The sequence below is a fragment of the Bidens hawaiensis genome, unplaced genomic scaffold (assembly GCF_021521415.1).
Source record: "Bidens hawaiensis isolate Kalapana, Puna unplaced genomic scaffold, B.hawaiensis_p1.1 tig00014471_1, whole genome shotgun sequence".
NCBI classification, from domain to species: Eukaryota; Viridiplantae; Streptophyta; class Magnoliopsida; order Asterales; family Asteraceae; genus Bidens; species Bidens hawaiensis.
In genome coordinates, this window is record NW_027492261.1 from 56,159 (window position 1) to 77,785 (window position 21,627).

Genomic DNA, 21,627 nt, shown 5'->3' on the forward strand with positions numbered 1-21,627 from the left:
GGGAAGTTAAAGAAGATAGAGAATTTAATAAACATTATAATGAATTATTTTAGGTAATAGAAAATATGATAAATATTAAATCTATGAACCTGTTACAACAGTGAGAGTAGTAATCGTAATAGAGAAGGATGTAGACGACATGGTTGTCAGCTTGATCGAATTCCCCTTTAGGATGTATAGTTAAGGATGATGTTAGAGTCTTGAGAGGAACCCGGTTTTAGAAGAGAAGAGACACACAAAATTGTTATGGTGTATGATTATGTTTAGGGCTGTTCAAAACCGGATATCCGAAGTTTCGGATATCCAAAACCGGATATCCGAACCTTTCGAATAATGAAAATCACTATCCGAATCCGAAACTTCGGATATCCGAACCTCGGATATCCGAACATCCGAAAAGAAATAAAAAAAACAATTGTTGCCAATTTTTTTTGGGTCTATTTGCTAAAATGAGAACTCAACAAAACACATCAGCAAGATCTTCCACGAAGAAAATATATGAAGATATCATGTCGCTATTCTGTCACTACCTGTGAACCGCCACGACAAACCACAATAATCCGGATCTTCTACTTTAATCCGAAGCGCAATAAGAGTATTCATCTGTTTACTCAACTCGCCCGCTTCATTAACCATCTCACCCACCTTCTATTTATAAAGAGGCGTCGCGATTGTGTGAGATAAAGTGACGGAGACGAAGGCGGATGTGTATGATCTAGGGTTTGACCGGCGACGGCGAGGGTTTGACCGGCGACGGCGAGAGTTTTGACCGGCGAGGGTTAGTTTGAGAGAAAGAGGCGTCCTGCTTAGCCTGCTTGTGGTGTCTGCTATGACTTATGTGTGCTCTTGGTTTTGTGGTGTTAAGTATAATATAAAATAAAAAATATTAAAATTAAAATACCGGATAATTCGGATATCCGAAAAATCTGAAAACTAACATCCGAATCCGAATCCGAATTTTTGGATATCCGGGATTCGGATATCCGAAAATTCGGATAGTTCGGATACGGATAGTCGGATAATTCGGATACGGATTCGGATTCAGATAGTTTTGAACACCCCTAATTATGTTATGATGTTAATATTTATCTCTATATATATACAACCAAGGGGGAACCTTTTATTAGTTAGTAAGGGTAATATGGTCCATCAACAATTACCAAACTAGTATATAATAAAGTATAATTAATATTTTGATCTATTATAATATAAATGATTATAATGGTCAAATATAAATATAAATATATTATATATTTAATCATACATAGGTCTTTTACATGTATGTAATATAATAATGAGAAATGTTCAAATAAGAAGTTTGATTTTTCTAAGAAGACTAAGAATGAAGGTATTTTAGTCTACTACCTTATTATTGAAAAGTCAATTAACTTAATTTCAAAAACCCACTTAATTAATTTTAAAAACCCACTTAAATTTTTACTCATCTCCTACAACCACCACCACCCACCGCCACCACCTTGCCGGAAAAGTCTTCGAAAAATTCGTCGGAAAGTCACCGGTAAAACACAATGGAAAACACTATGATAAAACACAATAAAAAAAACACTATGAAATTAAAAACACAATGAAAAACATCATTAAATAACACGATGTAAAAAACACAACGCAAAAAACACTATGAAAAAATAAAACACAATTGTATAATACAATTTTGGAAAACAATTTTGGTACAACACAATTTGTAAAAAACCCATGAATTTTTTTTTATTTTTATATAGCAATATGATACTCATATAAAAGATAAAAAAACACTCGTTATTAAGGTGAAATTGTTTTTAAAAAAAAACTGTCGTATAAAAAAGTTATGGACGTTTTAAAATGATAGGGGAATTGACATGTGGCTTGCATGTGGAGAGAGAAAGTCAAGAAATTTATTATCCCTATTATGACATTACCATTGTTTTACACTTAATTTTCTCTCTAATCTAATCTCAACCATTCAAGTTAAAAATGATTGGACAAGATTATTTACTATTATTTCTACAAAAAAAACTAATCTTCTTATTATAACTTAACTCATATAATAATATATCTGCATTAACCGGGTTAGGGTGTTACTAATTAAATGCAATTTGGTTTTTAACGACTGCAATGGAGATAAATAAAAATGGCCAGTTTATGATTATCTATTTAAAAGATCGAGATGCATGTATATTTTTAGAGAACGTGCTAGAGAATATGAAAAGTAAAGAAAGTAAAAAACAAACAACAAAAACATAAAGACAAACCACCCTTAATTTCCAAACTAAAAATCATCAGCAGCATCATCATCGTACTCAGTATATCCCACCAATAGCAAAGCTATGGTAGGGTCTGAGGAGGGTAAGATGTAGGCAGCCTTACCTCTACCCCATAGGGATAGAGAGGCTGTTTCCGGTGAGACCCCCGGCTCGATAGTAGTTTTGCATCAAGCCTTGGACATAAGGCACATAGCACTCAATCATCGGGACACCGGCTGATCGGTGCATGTACCCTTATCTTTCAGCTATCAACGCCACTACATGATGCCTGATTAACCGTCCGTCACTTTTAACGTTATTTTCACGAGATTAGTAAAATAACGTCAAAATTAGTGCAATTTCACTTTTGCCCACCCGAGGGTTCACACATATATACATCATAATATACATATTTGGCAGATCACGGGTAAGATCTACACCAACTCACCCACTTCCCTTTGCCTTCGCCTTTACCTGACTCATAAAATATATACTTATTATATATACATACTTATTGTCATCATTACTTGTTGGGGGATTTGGCGGGCTAGGAATGAAAAGATTTTTTCGGGCAAGAACACTAAGGTGGTAGAAATGGTTGCGGATATAAAATCTTTGGGTTTTCTTTGGTACAAAAATAGATCTAAGATAGCGGTAGTGGATTGGAAAAGATGGTGTTTATTTGATGTAACGTGATTGTTGTTTTTGGTTTTTGGCTTTCGGCGTCTTTCTCCGTCTTGGTGATAGTCGTTGGTTGTGTTTGTTTTTTAATGAAAGTCAATTTTCAAAAAAATATATATATATATATACACACATGCCCATTCACAAAGGCCCAACTCACCATTAAAACCAACCCATAATTATATTTATAGAGCCTCTGACTCTTTCTCTCTTGCCATTACATTCTATATATCTTTTAAGAGGGTGAGACTTTGGAATCATATATTCATTCATACACAATCATGTTACTAGTGTATATGGCGCTTTTATCGTCGGCATTGGGCGGTCTTTCGCTACTCAATGGCGGAGTAATGGTGGAGGGTGCCACAGTAAAAGTGACCGGTAACATTTCGAGGATAGAAGATGCTAGTTATTTTTGGATATATTATGGTAATACCTTCAAAGTCATCAAAAACGACCTCCATGGAAAAAGCTATCTTCTCATCCAGGTATCTATATTAATATAAGTCACCGTTAATCGTTACTCATTGGTTTACTATAACATATCTAAATATAACCTGGTTTAAGTTTAGAGGCAAACCAGATAAAAAAAAATAACTAAGGTCAGAAATTTTTTAGGTCGTTTGACTATCGCTACATAATAATTTATTTTTGGATCGGTTTAGCAATTCTTATTTCTTCCTGTAGTATAGAATTATAGATTAAAGGTTCAAATCAGTCATCAACATTTAACAAACTAAAACCCTACTGGCCTACTCAAAGTCAAATTAACTAAAATTCTTATTCCGTTTAAATAAACTAGAATTCTAAAAACCCAACTTAATTTAAGTTACTAGAATCAAGGTTTGAAATGCCTAATTAAGTAGGTCCAAAAAGGATAATTTTAATTTTTAGGCATTGTAAATCAAAGTACAATGTATAAACTATGATAGAAATACTTAGAAATGTATATTGTGTTATAAAGAATATATAATTAATTGTAAATACTTAAATATTGATATAAACGTAGGTAGTTATTATAATTAAATAGTTAGTAAAATATTAAACAAGACAAGTCCAAGCGAAGCTAGAGTTGAGTTTGAAAAATTACATATGAGCCAATTTTAAACTTTAATGAGGTTTTAAACGAGTCAAGCTGAAGCTTAGACGAATCAGGTGATCAGGCTCGTTTCCACCTTATTCTTGACACTTGTAAGTTTGTAAGTTCACAAACTACACCTTGCGAGATTGTTTGGACATTTGGCCGGTGTCACTTAGAAAGATTTGGAAAAAGGTAAAATAAAGGAGGCAGTGAGGCCTCATCAGATTTAGCATCATTCCACAAAGGGAATAGTGGAAAATCATTACCAATTACATTCGTATATACCCTACACATATCGTATAAAGCCCAAATTATTTTGTCGTGGTCATAAACTGCTGGGAAAAAGATCTAACACTATGAGTACTCATTGCATGTATTAAAATAACATAGATATTTAAGGCGTTCGGATAATTGAACTTTCTAGAAAGTGAAATATGTCAAAGAACTGTAATGTGAAAGAACAAGATCTGCCTACGTACAGTGGCTTCTCGAGTTGAATCTGAAGCGTCAAATAACTAGTGGGAACGGTTGCACCGGGCATCTGAAATTCTAGAGACAGCCCATACATGATACATGAACTATTATATAATCATCCAAAATTTTATTATGTATATAGTTTCTACAATATGAATTAAAAAGGTTATTGGGGATAATTTTTTGTTTTTTCTTCTTAAAAAAAGGGGGTATTGTGTCCTTGAGGACTCCTTTCATTACTTTTTCTTGTTTTGTAGTAAAAAAATATATGAGAAGTTCGACCCACTTTGTTGGGTACCCAATCACGGGTTTCAAAACTTCACATCACCTCTAAATAATCTATCTAGTCACGGGCTCCACCCTTTAGAAGATTTTTGTTCACAAAATGTGAATTAAAATTCCAAATCTTTAATTCGAAAACGATTGAATCCGACTCAAGAAGAAGAAGTAGTGATATTCTTCCTTTTTTTGTAATTTATTTGGCGACCTAGTAGAGCCTTCGATCTTGGTACCTACCGAACTTCCTAAAATCGTTTAGTACCCAAAATACTAAATTTAAACATGAATCGGGCATGTGAACCAATTTTAAGCGGTGGTGAGAATTGTATAAACGCTTATATTTAAACTTTGACAAAATGTGATAAAAGAAAAGGATAAAAGGCCATTGGATTATACAACTACAGTATATAACCATTTTATTTATTACAATGAAAAGAAGTATAATATATGTTTATGATCTTATAATTTATATAAATATTGTTAGTTTAAAATCTTGCATTTGCAAACAATGGTGCAGAGTAACTCAAAGATGGCAGCAAAGACTAAATATTGCACGCCAAGGATCAAATCATTTGTCATCCCATTAGCCAACTTCTCCTTGGATGTCAATTATTTTCCAGGTTCATTTTAAATTAATTTCTTTATTTATAAATTAATAAAAGTAACTTATATCATAAAGTTAAATTAATACTTAAATTCCAAACTACTTTGATGAAATAATAATGTATGATTAATTTATGGGTTGTTTTATTTTGAATGTATGCAGTTTCATTCTTCGAGGTGAGATTATGCGTTTGTTTGTAAGTCTTATCGTTCTATGTATACAATTGTATATATATTGTTTTAATTAAATATTGTTCGTGAGATTATTTCTCGTTAGCCGATTTTAGTAGAAAACTATGTAATGCTAGAATCATATAAATAGACATTTTGTAATTATAAATGTGACACATATAACCTGTTTTGTTAACTAATAATAATAGTGAATATTTTTAAAATTGAAGTTAACATAGTTGTATGAAGTTTATAACTTTTATTATTGATCTATATAAAAGAACAATTAATGAAGTTACTAATCAGTTAAAACCTTTTTAGTTTTTGTTACAAAACTTTTAATTTTATTTATAAACTCTTATGAAACTTTAGCTATTCTAGCTTTTTTAAAAAATAAACATGAACAGCTTCTAGGACTCATGCCAACATTAAAAGGCATTACATCAGATAGGATAGCTTCTCCATGTCTTCTTAAACTCTACAATGAGGGACAACTTCAAATGCTCAACAAGAGTGAGCCACAGCAGTTTTCTCAGTTTACCGCGCATTTCATCAGCTATAACTCCAATCAACCAACTCAGTCGTGCAACTACGTGTCTTTTGTCCCCATCGGCGAGCAAACTCCTCTTCAAGTACCACCTTCTATCTGTATCTCTAAGGGGGTTTTTGGCATTGCGTTTTAATCCCTTTTAAAACGTGATCCCAAACACCCCATATATATTTTCTACCCTTAGATATCTCATGATTATACATTGTTGGCTTGTTAGAGGGCCGAGTGGATCAAGTACTTGGGAGTTTTTGCAAATGTGGAAATGAGAGCTAATGAAATTTATGATGCTGTAAGTGTAGCATTGTTTGATTTTCCATATTTAACCATTGATTCAAAAGTGACAATGGAATGAATGCCGCTGGCCATATGCGTGTTACATTTGATGTTTGCAATTATGTAGGTGAAAAGTAACTCCATGTGCTTGGTTAATTCTGCTGCAAGCAAAAAGCTCAAACCAATAGTGGCTTGGATGGAGTTTTATGATGTATGTATGCCTATAAAAAGCGCGTTTTAGCATCATCAGACTATGTGGACTGCGTTGTTACTTTGATAATTTTATAAACTATTTTTTATGTTTGTGTTGGTGCAGGGTGTTTGGAGTTTCACAAAAGAAGCATATAAGCTAAAGGTATGCTTTTCAAATAACTGACATTCAACTATTAAGAATGTCAAAATTAACTAACATTTTGTTAATTGCTTGTACAACAGTATATAGAAGATGCAGGTGGAGAGAACTTGGATGACTCCATTAACACAATAACATACAACATATCATCTATTGAAGATTTGGAACAACTTCATGCCATCTTATGTGTAAGTTTCACTCATTATATTCAAATTCTTCCTTAAACTTATACTCACACAGATTCTTAAATTTTGTAATTATATTAGACTGTGGATGTATTTATTGATGGAACATTAACTTCAGACCCATTTGGCTACAACTCAACCTTGTTTCTTCAAAACCTAAATATAGAGGATCAATCTTGTTTTGCTTTTATGTCACATGAAAGTGTGTGGAGACACGATAAACGCCTTTCAACTGACCTGGCACTTGGTATGTATGCTATGTTCTAATGATGCATCATGACAGGCTAACGAGTACGTAAACAATAATTATATTTTCTTCATTTTGTTTTGGAAGATTGGTTCAACGGAGCAGTGTCTCAACCACAACTAGTCCTTGCAGACTTAGTAGAAGTTTTGTTTCCAACCGGGAATTATACCACTACTTACTTTAGAAACCTCCTAAAGGTACTTGAATCAACAAATCGTTTCCTGCAAACTAATCATATTTTGTTATGTTAAACCTTAAACTTATAGTATGTGTTTTATAAATCCAAAATGAATGCAGGGAGAAGAGGCTACAAGCCTTGGTCTTGAGAACTGCAATCGCGATACTTATACTGCCATGGAGCCAACTATAATAGCATGTACATAGAAAGACAGTGATTGTTGTTTAAGCATTTTCTCAATGAATATCTTTTAGGAGACTTTGCTTTGTTACCTTTTGTTTATAACATTTGTGAGTCCCGAATTAAGGGACACTACTAGAAAACAGAGTTTTACGGTCCATGATTACACTATGTGTTTCAACCAACAAAACAAGTTAGCGCAGGAATACCCAAAACATTTGAAACCGGTAATATGAATGAAGTACCCAAACACAAGTAAACTAAAGTAATGTTTAGACACGATTAGAGGGAAATGTCTTAATAGTGAATGAACTGAGACTTGAATCCTAGCACTTTATTACGGTATTTCAAATTCTTTAATCCTAAAAAGTTAATATTGAAAATAATAAATTTTACTATGATGAGTTCTAGCCCGTTTGTCATTCGGTTGAGTACAAACATTTTCTTTTAATGCTATTTCTGACTTCTTGAGTAGTTTTTTAAGCGCGGCGGTTGGGGCTTTTCTATTTCAGTGTGGCCGAGGTATATAAATTCTCGGAGACGGCCCTAATTTTATAGTCAACTTAATTATTTTTTAAGTGATTTAATATTGGTTGATATCATTTATATAATATAAAATTGTAACTTCTTTGCTTATTTGCTTTTTGAAAACATCAAAAAGCCAATAAGCATTTTTCAAACTCAATCCCAAACATGCTCTAAGTATTTAAGATTTAAGATTATACTTTTGATGGCAAATGAAAGCTTGTATATGTTTGAACAACCCAAGAACTTCATACAGTAATTTTATAGGATGACACAATCAAGATTCTTTTTTTATTAGTCATTTCTTTAAACATGTGTAATAAATCGGAATCACTTCTTGTATACTGCACATAAAAAGTTTTTGAATCAGCTAACCCCGATACCCAGCATTGTGGCTATTACCTCCTTGTGAAGGCAAGAATAACTTTGAATTCAAGTAAAAATAAAAATAGTTAGCATAAATAAAAGCAAGATACATACCGGGTCCTTGTTCTTTATATCAATTCAAATTGTATTCTCATAGCTTTTAAAATATAGCAATTCTCACACCAAACTAAAGTTGTGTCAATATTGTGGATTTTATTTAGCATAATTTGTTATACAGCGGAATCACAATCATCATTATAGTCAAGCTATAACAATCCAACCCTCCACCAAGTGTAATGCTGAAGACATAATTTTATACGAGTTAAATATGGATATTTTAAGAAGAATAGGGTTAGATGGATTATCAGCTCAAATCGTGTGGATTAAAAGATGAAGTTAGGGTTGTACTTTATTGGGGAAGATAGATTGCTTGTATTGTAGATAAGCAATATGCTACTAGAGTCAACATCACTTTGGTAATATGGCCGATGGGATCGTTGTAGTTTAACCGTGATATCCATGGTCAATAGCTTGGTTGCAAATATGATAGATGCAATCATATCAATGTGGTAATAAACTATAAACTAAACTAAACTTAAAAAATAATAAACTAGACCCTATTTTAAATAGACTCACTAAACTTGCTCTCCAAGACATATCTAAATTATAACTTAATAAAATAAACATAATACAATTCAAATAACTAAATTATAACTTAATAAACCTAATACAATTCAAATAACTAAATTATAACTTAATAAAATAAACCTTTAACTTTACTAATATTCAAGATTAATCCTTCATACTATAGTAGAAATGTGATATCTTAGCCAATATATGGAATGGCGGGAGATATTCAAGAATAGTGGACTCTTTGTACTCTTTGTTGGTTCTTACCGTGGAACACAAGGTACCCTAGTAATGTTAAGGGTTGGGAGTTTAGTACGTAAGCACTAGAGGCATTTGGTGTGTTCAAGAAGTTAAATATGGTCAGGAGGTTAATCTTTTATCTTAGACCACTATATTTGTCATTAATTTAGGATTCTATGTTGGCCCTCTTATATGGGCTTTATTATGGATCATTTGTAGTCACATACTCTCATAGTCCCATGTAGAGGTGTACAAAACCGGTTTCAAACCCAAACCGAACAGGTTTGGTCAACGACTGGTCAAAACTGGTAATTTGACTCAAACCGGTTCGGTTTATAAACCAGTTTAGAAGCAAGATAGGCCGGCATGGTCACGTCGGTTCGGTCCGGTCCGGTTTATAAACTGGTTTTCCACAAACCTATTCGGTTTTCAAACCGGTTTAGTAGATCTTAAGGGGAACCGGTCCATAAACTGGCGGTTTGGGTGATACCGGTTTTAAACTCTAACCGGTTCGGTTCGGTTTACCTAAAACCAGTCCCATACCGGTTTTTTTTTACACCTTTGCTCCCAGGTACATCATTACATATTTTCATGGCTTTTTTGATAAAATAACAATGAATGTATCTACTCACTAGTAGCAGATCTACTTTCCTCGGGTGTGATTAAACTATTTCACCGATGGTTCTTCTGGATCCGAGTTCTTCCACCTACAAAATGAACAGCGCCGTTACTTACCCCTCAGAAAGGGACAGAGGGGTCCTCTTTGGGGTAACCCTCCGGCGTGAGAATCAGTATCTTTTGGAGAAGATAATAATGTTTGTAGGTAAGTCAATCTCAAGAGTATTGCTGAATCGCTGAATACCCTTGATGATGTGACTGTGTGTTTTTCTGTAACTGACTGTGAGTGAATATAATTCAATATGATTGAATGTGATATCACTGCTTGTAACTGTCAATGATTGAGTGTGAATGAATGTGTCATCAAAGTGGAGTTGATGCTGTATTTATAGTGCTAGGGTTTCCACTGGTTGGGCTCAGCCTCGTTGGCCTCCTCCAACCGCACTGCGCCATGTGTCCTCTGGGACACCTGGCGCTTTCTCGTTGGTTGTAATCATGTGGTAGCACATGTGTCATGCTGAGTTGTCGACCTTTCATTTGGCAGCTGTCAACATCAGCATATTCTTACTCCTTAAAAAGATGCCTTCTAGAAGATTGTCTGACGTGCACAATCAAGGTTGCCCTAACCCTGATTTGGATAAGGACGAGGTTGATTATGTGCACGTGTGATATGCGCCCATCCTGAGGATGCGCGAAGTCTTCTTTTTATTCTCACGCGCAGATATTTCATGCGCAGGTGTGATATGCACGAGCGTGTGATATGCGCCGCGCGTTGGTGCGCCACGCGCATATGTGACGCGCGAGCATATGTGATGTGCAAGAGCATGCGATATGCGCCGCGCGCATATGTGATGCGCGAGCATATGATGCCTGAGCATGTTTTGTATGCGCCATGCGCCTGGGTTTTGGCTTTGTGCCTTCATAATGTCTTTATCTTGTGGGTTGACCCGCCTTGCTTGGTGTTGAGGCGGGTACATACCTCTTCAAGCCCCCCCAGTCTAATGTGTGTCTTATCTCGCGCGAGCGTGGTAAGATAGATATTAGACTCACTGAATTGTCCTTTTGTAGGGGGTTTTGTCGTTTTCTTGGTTGTTTCCATCGTCGCGCGAAGTTCTATCCATTTGGTTGAAAACGAAAGGTCCAAACACGTGGTTGGTTGGTGATGACGTGCGCCGTAAACGTGTCAGACGTTTCGTGTGCTCGAGGTGCTACAGTTGCCTTTCACGTCCCCTCACAGCTGTCTTGAACACGTGTCGCACTCGCATTGGTTTGTACCTGCGAGTGAGGGCGCGTGTCTGTTCCGTGGCAGGTCGGTTACATCTTTTTGTCCCCTCACACAGCTGTTAGGGACACGTGTCGCGCCTTCGTTGGGTTGCCCCTGCGAGTGGGGGCGCGTGGAATCCGATCAGCTGCCACTTTTCTCTCTCCTGGTCCTATAAAAGCAGGCCCTTAGGAAATTTTTATCTTCATCTTCATTGTTTCTAAAATTCAAATTTCTGCTTTCAAATTCTGATTTGAGTGTTTACATCGATTGTAATCCTCGATTATCGGCTATTACAGTTGTATGTCTGATAGTTCATACTCGTCTAGCCCTTCAATCACCTCCGTTGCCTCTCGAAGACGCCGTGTGAAATCTGTGGTGATGTCGACATTGAAGCAAAAAGGAAAGGGGAAGAAGGTTGTTGAAACCACATCGGAGGAAGTAGGGAGGACCAAGGCCACCAAAAGGTGGAATGAAATCCCCTGCAAATTGAAGCAGGCCGATCTCGACAACCTCATCGCCTCTCAGGGCTTTCCCACCCTGTTTGGCTGCATGTTGCCTAGGTCCGGGCAAACGGCGGCGGACCCGCCTGCCGGCTATATATCCCTATATAGCCACTTTTTCACCCACTGCAACCTTCGTCTCCCGATGACAAGGTTTGTGGGTGCACTGTTGAAGTTCTATGGGATTCACATATCCCAAGTCCATCCGTTTGGACTCGTGCGCGTGACTCACTTTGAGTTCATGTGCAAATCCCAGCGCGAGGAACCCACTCCTCGGCGCTTTCAATATTTTTATAAGGCCAAGATCCAAGACAATTGGATCTCTTTTATTCCTCGCAGTCAGAAGGTGAAGTGCTCCACTGTTTCATTCAAGAGCCTTCATGACTGGTCTGAGAGGTTTTTTTACATTAAGGCCGGTGTGATCCCCATCCGTATGACCATGCGCTCTATCACTTCTGCGCCTGCGGATGAGGATGTCCTCAAGAACCCAACTGGCGCATGGGTTAAAAAGCTGACCGCCGAACCATCCCCCGCGAAGAAAATTTGCGAGGAGGCGCTGGTTGGGGTCGGCATGAGCAGGCTCTGGGCCGACAGCGCGCTTGAGCCCGTTATCCAAGTCGACGGGTTGTGTAAGTGTTTTTTTTTTTTTTTTTTTTTTTTTTTTTTTTTTTTTTGTGTAAGTGGCTTTTAACCACGTGGTCGTGGGTTCGGTCCCACGGATGGCGCCAATGAAGAAACGTGGATCTACTCACTAGTAGCAGATCTACTTTCCTCGGGTGTGATTAAACTATTTCACCGATGGTTCTTCTGGATCCGAGTTCTTCCACCTACAAAATGAACAGCGCCGTTACTTACCCCTCAGAAAGGGACAGAGGGGTCCTCTTTGGGGTAACCCTCCGGCGTGAGAATCAGTATCTTTTGGAGAAGATAATAATGTTTGTAGGTAAGTCAATCTCAAGAGTATTGCTGAATCGCTGAATACCCTTGATGATGTGACTGTGTGTTTTTCTGTAACTGACTGTGAGTGAATATAATTCAATATGATTGAATGTGATATCACTGCTTGTAACTGTCAATGATTGAGTGTGAATGAATGTGTCATCAAAGTGGAGTTGATGCTGTATTTATAGTGCTAGGGTTTCCACTGGTTGGGCTCAGCCTCGTTGGCCTCCTCCAACCGCACTGCGCCATGTGTCCTCTGGGACACCTGGCGCTTTCTCGTTGGTTGTAATCATGTGGTAGCACATGTGTCATGCTGAGTTGTCGACCTTTCATTTGGCAGCTGTCAACATCAGCATATTCTTACTCCTTAAAAAGATGCCTTCTAGAAGATTGTCTGACGTGCACAATCAAGGTTGCCCTAACCCTGATTTGGATAAGGACGAGGTTGATTATGTGCACGTGTGATATGCGCCCATCCTGAGGATGCGCGAAGTCTTCTTTTTATTCTCACGCGCAGATATTTCATGCGCAGGTGTGATATGCACGAGCGTGTGATATGCGCCGCGCGCTGGTGCGCCACGCGCATATGTGACGCGCGAGCATATGTGATGTGCAAGAGCATGCGATATGCGCCGCGCGCATATGTGATGCGCGAGCATATGATGCCTGAGCATGTTTTGTATGCGCCATGCGCCTGGGTTTTGGCTTTGTGCCTTCATAATGTCTTTATCTTGTGGGTTGACCCGCCTTGCTTGGTGTTGAGGCGGGTACATACCTCTTCAATTTCAGCTTGTATGATGCTTAATTGCTTATATTGGGGTTCTAAATTGATCACTAATTAAGGCTCCATATAAAAATTAAATAAATTTGCCGATATTAAAAAAAATCTTGATTTTTTTGATAGTTTCATCTAGTTTGCTAGAGCACATGCTGTTCTCTTATATTTATATTGGGATGCCACATCCATTATATAAATGATATTCCACCAATTAGTGGTAATTATGCTTTCGTTTCAGAAAAGTGTCAACTTGGTTAATGTCAAAACAGGTTCTCGGGTTAACATTATGATGCATAGTGAATGATTAACATATGTAGTGGCAATGCTACAAGCGTTACCATTTTTTTCCATAAATTTTGCAACCGTTACTTGAATATTCACTTTTCCACTAGAAACCCTCCTTTAAACACATTTCCCATATGCAAAAAGCATGAAATTTATGAAAGGCAAACCTTCTACAACCACTAAACATGCATAAACAACATCAACTTCACCCAAACAATATTTACTTCATTGATTTCCTACATGAACCTTAATGCATCCATCCATACAAACTCGTATCGGAAATGAACCAAAAACGACTCGTTTTCACTATGTTACCTCTAATGGCTTCTGCTCTCCTCATTATTATCTACATCATCTTCACTCTATGTGTAGAAACACCATTTTTACATTCATCACATCTCCAAAACCTTTCATCACCAAAGCAATTCAGCCTCCTAATAGGAATCCTAACTCGGGCAGATAATTATGATCGCCGACACTTCCTCCGCCTCATTTATGGCATCCAATCTACGCCCTTCGCCCAAATAGACATCAAGTTTGTATTTTGCAACCTCATAAAACAAGAACAAAGAGTTCTAATATCCCTAGAGATCCTAAGATTCAATGACATCATCATTCTCAACTGTTTTGAAAACATGAATAATGGGAAAACATATACATACTTCTCTTCACTTCCTCAAATTCTACCTCAACCTTATGATTATGTCATGAAGGCGGACGATGATGTGTTTTTACGCCTTTTACCACTGGCCCTATCACTGCAGCCGCTACCAAGATCTGATTTGTACTATGGGTTTGTGATTCCGTGTCAAAGTATGAATCCGTTTGTGACGTATATGTCGGGTATGGGGTTTGTCTTATCTTGGGACTTGGTGGAATGGATTGCAAGTTCTGATATTCCTAGGAATGACACGTTTGGTCCCGAGGATAAACTGGTTGGAAGATGGTTAAATGCTGGACAGAAAGCAAGAAACCGGTTTTCTAACAAGCCCGCCATGTATGATGATTATCCAGGTACAAATGGAAGATGCTCGCATGAGCTTATTAACGACACGATAGCAGTTCACCGGCTCAAAAGATGGGATCAATGGCTCACGGTGATTCAATATTTTAACGTGACTAAAGAACTTAAGTCTTCTAAGCTTTTTACCATGGTTTGGATTTTTGAATTGGTTTTAATTAATCTCAATTCGGGTTAAGCATTTAATTTCTAGAGTGCTAAATATCTATATTATTATTATTTAATGTCTTTAGCCCACCGGCCCGTTATAGGTTTGTTTAGAGTTTCTGGTTTCCTATATGTTGAGGCTTCTTCTCCGTTGTAATCAGAGTTATCATATATCATTATTTCAGATATTATTATTTAGATAGAGAAAATACAGCATAGACAAAGAATGTGAATTACTTTATTTCTTTAGTTAAGTAATTTCAGTGTACACAAATATTTTGTAATGAAGTCACATGATTTTAACAAGGATGCATTTGTCATTAATCCTTTAAGCTCCAAACAGCCTGAAATAAAGCAAAAAAAACAACATTTATCACATGTCAACCAAAACTTGTTTTCTTTTATGTCAAAGGAATATTATGATAGATTTACCTTTGCAGTGTAGATTGCGAACGTCTGTTAAAAAATAAGGTAAAAAAACCGTTCATTAGTTTGTTGTTCGTTTAATAAACTTTCAATAAAAAGTAGCATTTACTATTTCTATAAATCTAGAAATCTTTAGATGACTTGCCTTGTTGCAGGCTGTGTTGCCACTTTTGGCCTTGACACCGGTGCGGGTTGAGCTTCATCACTAGCAATGGGCACAGTCCTAACCTGCGACATTGATCATGCCCAAAAATTATTAAATCTGTTAATTAAATATAAAAGAATTAAATAATATATAGTTATATACCAAGTTCTTGTAGTGTAGATTATAGAATAATTCAATATATCTTTGTTTCGCTTCTTTCTGCTCCTTATTTAAGCGCTTCCAAAACGAGTAAATGTTCCCCATATTCAACACTTTATTTGCATATATCTTCCAAGTATAGCTGAAAAATCAGAAACAATTCATTATGTTACAATACGATATGATATGATATGATATGATATGATATATTAGGATTTGATATGATTAGTAATCACAATTCGTATATACGCTTCAAACCGCCTTCTGAGATTCTATCCCAACACTCGGGATCTTCCTTACATTTCTGGAAGAAATCAGCAATCTTATTGCTAGACTGATCACCATAATTAGGATCAATCTGGAACCCAGAAACACCATCAACAATAATCTCAGCTGGACCGCCTTGATTCGTTGCAAAAGTCGGTAAACCACAGTTCATAGCCTCAATAACCGTGAGCCCAAACGCTTCATATAAAGCGGGCTGCACGAAAGCGCCTTTTGAGTCAGCAATAAACCGGTAAAGCTCACTGTTCCGGTTCTTATCAGTTTGTGCAGCTATCCATCTTATTTGACCTTTAAGTTGATATTTCTCAATCAACAAATGCATTTTCTTGATTTCCGCCATTTCTTCTCAAAGAAACCGGCCACGACAACAAGGTTAACCAAGCTCCTGAGCCGTTTATTCTCTCCAAACCACTCGGTTAACCCTGTGATGTTCTTAACCGTGTCGAGTCGTGCCATTGAGAATATGATCGGTTTGGTTTTATCTTCTAAGTATCCACTGTCAGATTAACATTAGTGTTAACAAGTTAATTTCATAATAATATAATATGAAATCATTAACATGATTAGCAATGTAGCATCAATCTTACATGTGCTCATCATTTTCAACTTTGCTAAAAAGCAATTCCTCTATAGCGGGACGAAAAGAAGTGAATCGTTTCTGTGTTTCTGTGTAGGGGAAGTAAACAGTTTGATCGGCTCCAGGAGACGCAATATTAAATTTTGGATCGAATACATTAATGCCCAAAACGACTCGGTATAAGCCTGGAAGTGTGAAAGCCTCATGGCTTTCATATTGTCCAGGTCTATCTTTACTGATAATAAGTTACAAAAACAGTTTACAAGTCAAAATCTGGTAACAAAATAAGTAAATTAGTTGTGTTTTAATAATATCATACCTTCCAGCAATTTCTTGAAAAGTACTGGTGATGATGAAATCAGCTGAATTCATTGCAATCATGTCAGCTGTGAATTGGCAGGAAAAGTGATATTTAGGGTCTAGTTGCTTCCATTTCATGTCGGAATCTTCGTACTTTGTTTTCTCTAAAGCGTGTGCAATCGTTCCCTGTAATATCATGAAAATTTGACATCAGTTTGATTATCTGCACCAGTATTGTAGAACTCACTAGGCGGGCGGTGAGGTACCAATGTGGTTTTGACTAGCGATTAATCAGATTGTAAGTTTATATGTAATTTTTCAAATTTATATGTATACATACATATATAATTTTTCAAAATTCTTATATATAACCTTTCAAACTTATTAATCGAATTTGATAAATAAGAATAATCTTTCAAATACTTCAAAGATTTTGACCAATTTAAAGGATTTGGGCCGATTAAGACCGGCTTTGACTAATTTTAAAAACGTTGATCTGCACAAAGAAAATTCAAGGGTTTGGTTAAACATTTGGTACCAATGTGGTTCCGAGTTTATTCGCCATGAGAGACGCAACAAGGTTTCCGTCAGTATAGTTTCCAATGATCAGATCTGGTTTTCCTTCCATCATTTCAATAATTTTTGCACTTGCATCCTGTTGGTTTAAGTTCAAGTGATTATCAATCTAACATTCCATATAAATACACAAACTTGAAGATGAATACGAAGCAGACTTAAGCGATTAAGCATACCTGAGTGAAGTTTTCAAGGTATGGATAAATGTCGAACCGAGATATCCATTTTCGAAGAACACCTTTGTCCGTCCTGAATGGAACCCTGAGAATGTGTGAATGTTTTGTGTTGGTAACTGGTTCCAGCACCTGGTTACACTTTGTCCCTTTGGCATCAGGAAGAAGTCGGGTCACCTGATTAATTCGGATCAATATTGATCAGTAAAGTTATATAATTGGCGCCAAAGAATGATTTAAAAACCAGTTGGATTCGGTTTTTTCGGTTTACCATTTAGGCTTAAAATTTTTGGCTTGAAAAAAATGGTCCAAAATAATGAATTTGGGCCTCAAACTTTATATATTTAATTTAATCTAATAATTCATTCTAAAGTTTTTAGGATACACAATTCATTTTGTTTTAATATATTACTTAATATTCTGAATAAAAACTATAATCCATAAATTCAATAATTAAAGTAGGTATTTTTCTGTTTTTTGGGTCTTTACTGTTTCGGATCGTTTTTAAAAGTCGGTTCGGTTTGGTTCTCCCAAATTCAAATCGAAAACGAACCAGAAATTCTGTTTTTTAAAGACATAAAACAAAACCATTGGTTTTGGGTTGGGTTGGGATTACGGGTCCAGCAACTATTTTTTACTCTTACTAACCACAAGTATCTGAGGCTTGAAGTTGAGTCCTTGCTGCTTGATCCTCGTGAGCAATTCCTCTTCCATAGCCACCACTTGATCCAAAACATAAACCACCTGGCCACCGGTATCAGGCAAGCCAAGAACATTGGACTGACCAAAATACCCGTGAATCGAGAACAAGACCACATTGAATATATTTGGAACTCGGCTGAAAATGCCTCGAGGTTCACAGGGTCGGGTGCCTGAAGAACCTCCAAAAGAAACCGAATTGTTTCCTTTGCGCGTCCTGCATTATCTCCCCATCCCTTCTCAAATCCCCATTCTTTAAATCTGTATATGTTTAACATTATCAAGTTAGTTAAGTTAAGTTTAAATAAAAGTACATAATAAAGAGTTAATTAAATATTTAAACTTTACCTTAGCTCGAAGCTTTGATATGGTGTGTCGTTGGGCAACGAAGAAAGTGCAGCATGAGCTACGATTAGAGCGGCTTTAAGTTTTGAAACTGTATTAAATGTGTCACTGATCATGAGGTTCTGCACAAATGATTATGAAAATGTTACAAAACTAATAAAAAATGTGTTTTTTTATTAAAGTTGCATATGTTTCAGATTATTTCATAATTCATACTTCTCCTTGATGATTTAATGAAAGTAAGTAATCCACAAGCGCTTGTTGGCTGCTAGATTGAGCATAAAGCTTAGAAGTGATGAATTTTGATGTGAAATTAACACCGTTTCCAATCGAAGACGATAAACTCATGTTAGGCAGATTAAAGTCCATTGACCCGAAGTCAATCTCCAACGCGTTTTCATCGTTAGCCCTGAAAGATTTGAACATTATTAGCATTTGGTATTAGTTGTCAACAAAACATTTTGCATATATAGTTTGTTATATACCATGTCTCATCAACGATTGTTTCCTTGAACTTCAAGTAATCCGTCGCGGTGATCCCCTCAACCGAGAGATCATTAGAGTTGACTTTAACAAACTCCCAAAATCCTGGATTCGGTCTTATAGCAAAGGCAACATAAGGAGGGACAACAGCTGCTTCCTGAAAGAACAAACATTTCCATTTTAGGAAAGTTTATAAATATTTTTGTGTATATGAATGCATATAGATATTATATATGGACCTGAGTTGTGCACAAGATGTAGCCGAGTAAGCCTTCTAGGAGCTGCGCTTTCTCGTCCTTGTCATCAATGACGGTCTCCATTTCTTTCATCAAATGGTCACGTTTCATCATCCGGTTTCCTTTTTCAATGTATTTTTGGAAACATTTTTTCATATGATACCGGCTCTGCCTCAAGGCTTCTGGCATGGAGTCGACTACTGATTCGGACCGTTTCATGATGGCTGAACTTGAAGCAGCTTCCATGATGTGATGAGTTCTTGAGATGGTAAAGAATGAAGCAGCTGTTTGATTTATTTGATTATATGATGGAGGAAGTTTGTGAGATTTATAGGCAAATGTGTATGTTAGTATTTAAAAGATTGCTTTGCTTATGGTTTTGCCAAGCATTTGGAATTGTTAGGAAGAGATGGTTTTGAGAAATGTGTGATGAGGGTCAAAGGAATTTTGTTGTTGGGGGTATGTTTGATTCTTCGTTTCCTAGGGAGGACATAAACCTTGTTGTTCAATCTAGTATTAATTCTACATTTCTTTTTAAGATATGTGATATGCATAATGCCTACACTATTAGAAGATATTATAATAAGCTTTTGTTTATATTTTATAAATATGTCTTGTACGTAATTTGATCTCCAAACATGTAGTCTGTCAAGATAGGTTCGTTTCTTTTACAACTGTAAATCAAATTCTTATTAGTGACTTGAGAATTATTTAAAGTTACAAATACATATAAATCAACAATTTGCTAAAAGTAAATTGAAAATCAAAGAGCTAGACTATTTGAAATCAACTTTACTATTACTGTGTTATCAATTAATCATGCTGCATATTTGATTAAAATAATTCATATTAAATAATGAATGAATATAAAAAATTTATATAAATTTTTAAATAATACTGTAGTGTAGTGTATGATATAAACAATTTTGATTCCTTCATTATTTTTTTAAATCTAAACCATTATTCTCCTGGTCAATTAGTAAGATATATTTTACTATTCATAATTTCAAGTATACAAAATATGGGTATAACAGGGTAAGAAAGAAAATTCTACAAAGAAGGTAGATATATTATATGGAGAAATGAAGTTCTAAGTTTGTATGCTTCCATAAGGTTCAGCTTGCTTGAAATAGATGCATTTGTTTAATCATGTTGTTTCATTTTACAATATCCTGAGGTACTAAATGTTTTCAAGTATAAAGTGCGTCATCAAAACATTGCATCTCTTTAATCATGAATATCTTCTACCAACTATTATGATACAAAACTCATGTTCATAGGCTGATCCAAAGAGAAATGAGGGTGGGCCAAGGCCCACGATCTAACTCTAATTTATAGTGTAATAGATAGCTTAATTTTCTTGTTTTAGTTTAAGTGTCTTTCTTTCAAAACTTTAAGCCCAAAGCTTAAACAATTAAATCCAATCTTAATTGGTTAATTTTCGTGAATCAACTCTTATCTCCCGAAAACCGTTTCGACTTCTCATATTTTGTCTCCCATCATGTCGGGTCACACAACTGTCATTGTTGATCCGTAATGTACATCATACAATAATAGTTATCAATTTATGTATCCACCTCTACTCACGTTGCATTTTCTATCATTTAATTAGAGTACAATTGAATAAATAAATAAATATCAAAATTTTATTTGTTTATGATTTTATTTTCTGTAATATAAATAAATAAAATATTGTTAAAACATCAGCGTTATTTAATGTGAAGATAGGCCGAAAGAGGGTTTATGGAAAAACCCTAGTCATCCTTCGTCATCTATATAAACACCCTCATACGTCTTATGTTCTTCACATTCACGCAGCCATCTTCCCTTATATTATTGGACGACGACACTCTCCAAATCATCAACGTCTCTTAATGATATAAGTATTTTGTTTATGTGTGTTTCATTTAAAGTCTGGTTTTCATTCTTTGTGAATAATCAATCTGTTTTTCTTTTCCTCTGTTTTTGTTATATTTTTAGTGATGGATGTGATGATTATTTCCCCAGATGATCGAATCTGAAATAGCTGAGCGCTCTTATTATTTTTCTCCTTGTGAGGAAAATCCAAGCCAGAAATCTGACCCACCATTTTACTCTTCAACTTTTTTTCTTATTTACTAAATAAAGTTTTTCTATTAATTGTTTTTTTTTTTGTTTTTTTTTTTTTTTTGCTTTTATAGTCCATGTGGTTTTGATGATACATAATAGATTTTTGGGATGTGAATGCTCTTATATGGTTAACCAGTTTTAACTAATGATCTATGATAGTTAGTAAACAATATTTGATTCATAACAAAACCAAAAACATTTGTATTGTCATGCAACTGATAGTCGTGTTTCTAAAGAGATGGTTCAATTCTATGATAGACATGTTAAGAGACAAGTTGATGTTTTAACCTGTTTTGACTGAATG

General features: G+C 35.8%; 2 protein-coding genes, 1 non-coding gene and 1 pseudogene across 4 annotated transcripts; 3 read left to right on the forward strand and 1 right to left on the reverse strand.

Annotated features, from left to right (window-relative positions):
• The first annotated feature begins 3,071 nt into the window (after window positions 1-3,071).
• Window positions 3,072-7,842, forward strand: LOC143546838 (uncharacterized). Its single transcript, XM_077038407.1, has 11 exons — window positions 3,072-3,409; window positions 5,273-5,375; window positions 5,522-5,535; window positions 5,937-6,161; window positions 6,297-6,368; window positions 6,480-6,563; window positions 6,669-6,707; window positions 6,788-6,892; window positions 6,971-7,136; window positions 7,224-7,333; window positions 7,434-7,842. The coding sequence occupies exons 1-11, from the start codon at window positions 3,203-3,205 to the stop codon at window positions 7,518-7,520; spliced, it is 1,212 nt and encodes a 403-aa protein (XP_076894522.1). The 5' UTR covers window positions 3,072-3,202; the 3' UTR covers window positions 7,521-7,842.
• A 5,848-nt stretch (window positions 7,843-13,690) lies between these two features.
• LOC143546843 (beta-1,3-galactosyltransferase pvg3-like) lies at window positions 13,691-14,841 on the forward strand. Its single transcript, XM_077038411.1, has one exon. It carries the CDS (start codon window positions 13,924-13,926, stop codon window positions 14,839-14,841), a length of 918 nt encoding a protein of 305 aa, XP_076894526.1. The 5' UTR covers window positions 13,691-13,923.
• Window positions 14,842-15,353: 512 nt separating this feature from the next.
• LOC143546852 (sucrose synthase 6-like) lies at window positions 15,354-19,787 on the reverse strand (annotated as a pseudogene). Its single transcript, XR_013137665.1, has 12 exons — window positions 19,218-19,787; window positions 18,981-19,135; window positions 18,712-18,904; window positions 18,499-18,617; window positions 18,100-18,411; window positions 17,455-17,628; window positions 17,241-17,357; window positions 16,722-16,888; window positions 16,413-16,637; window positions 15,777-16,321; window positions 15,544-15,682; window positions 15,354-15,464 (listed from the first exon to the last, which is right to left on the reverse strand). The product of XR_013137665.1 is annotated as a sucrose synthase 6-like (transcript).
• A 1,409-nt stretch (window positions 19,788-21,196) lies between these two features.
• Window positions 21,197-21,300, forward strand: LOC143546861 (small nucleolar RNA Z103). Its single transcript, XR_013137667.1, has one exon. It is a non-coding gene; the product is annotated as a small nucleolar RNA Z103 (small nucleolar RNA).
• Window positions 21,301-21,627: the final 327 nt, after the last annotated feature.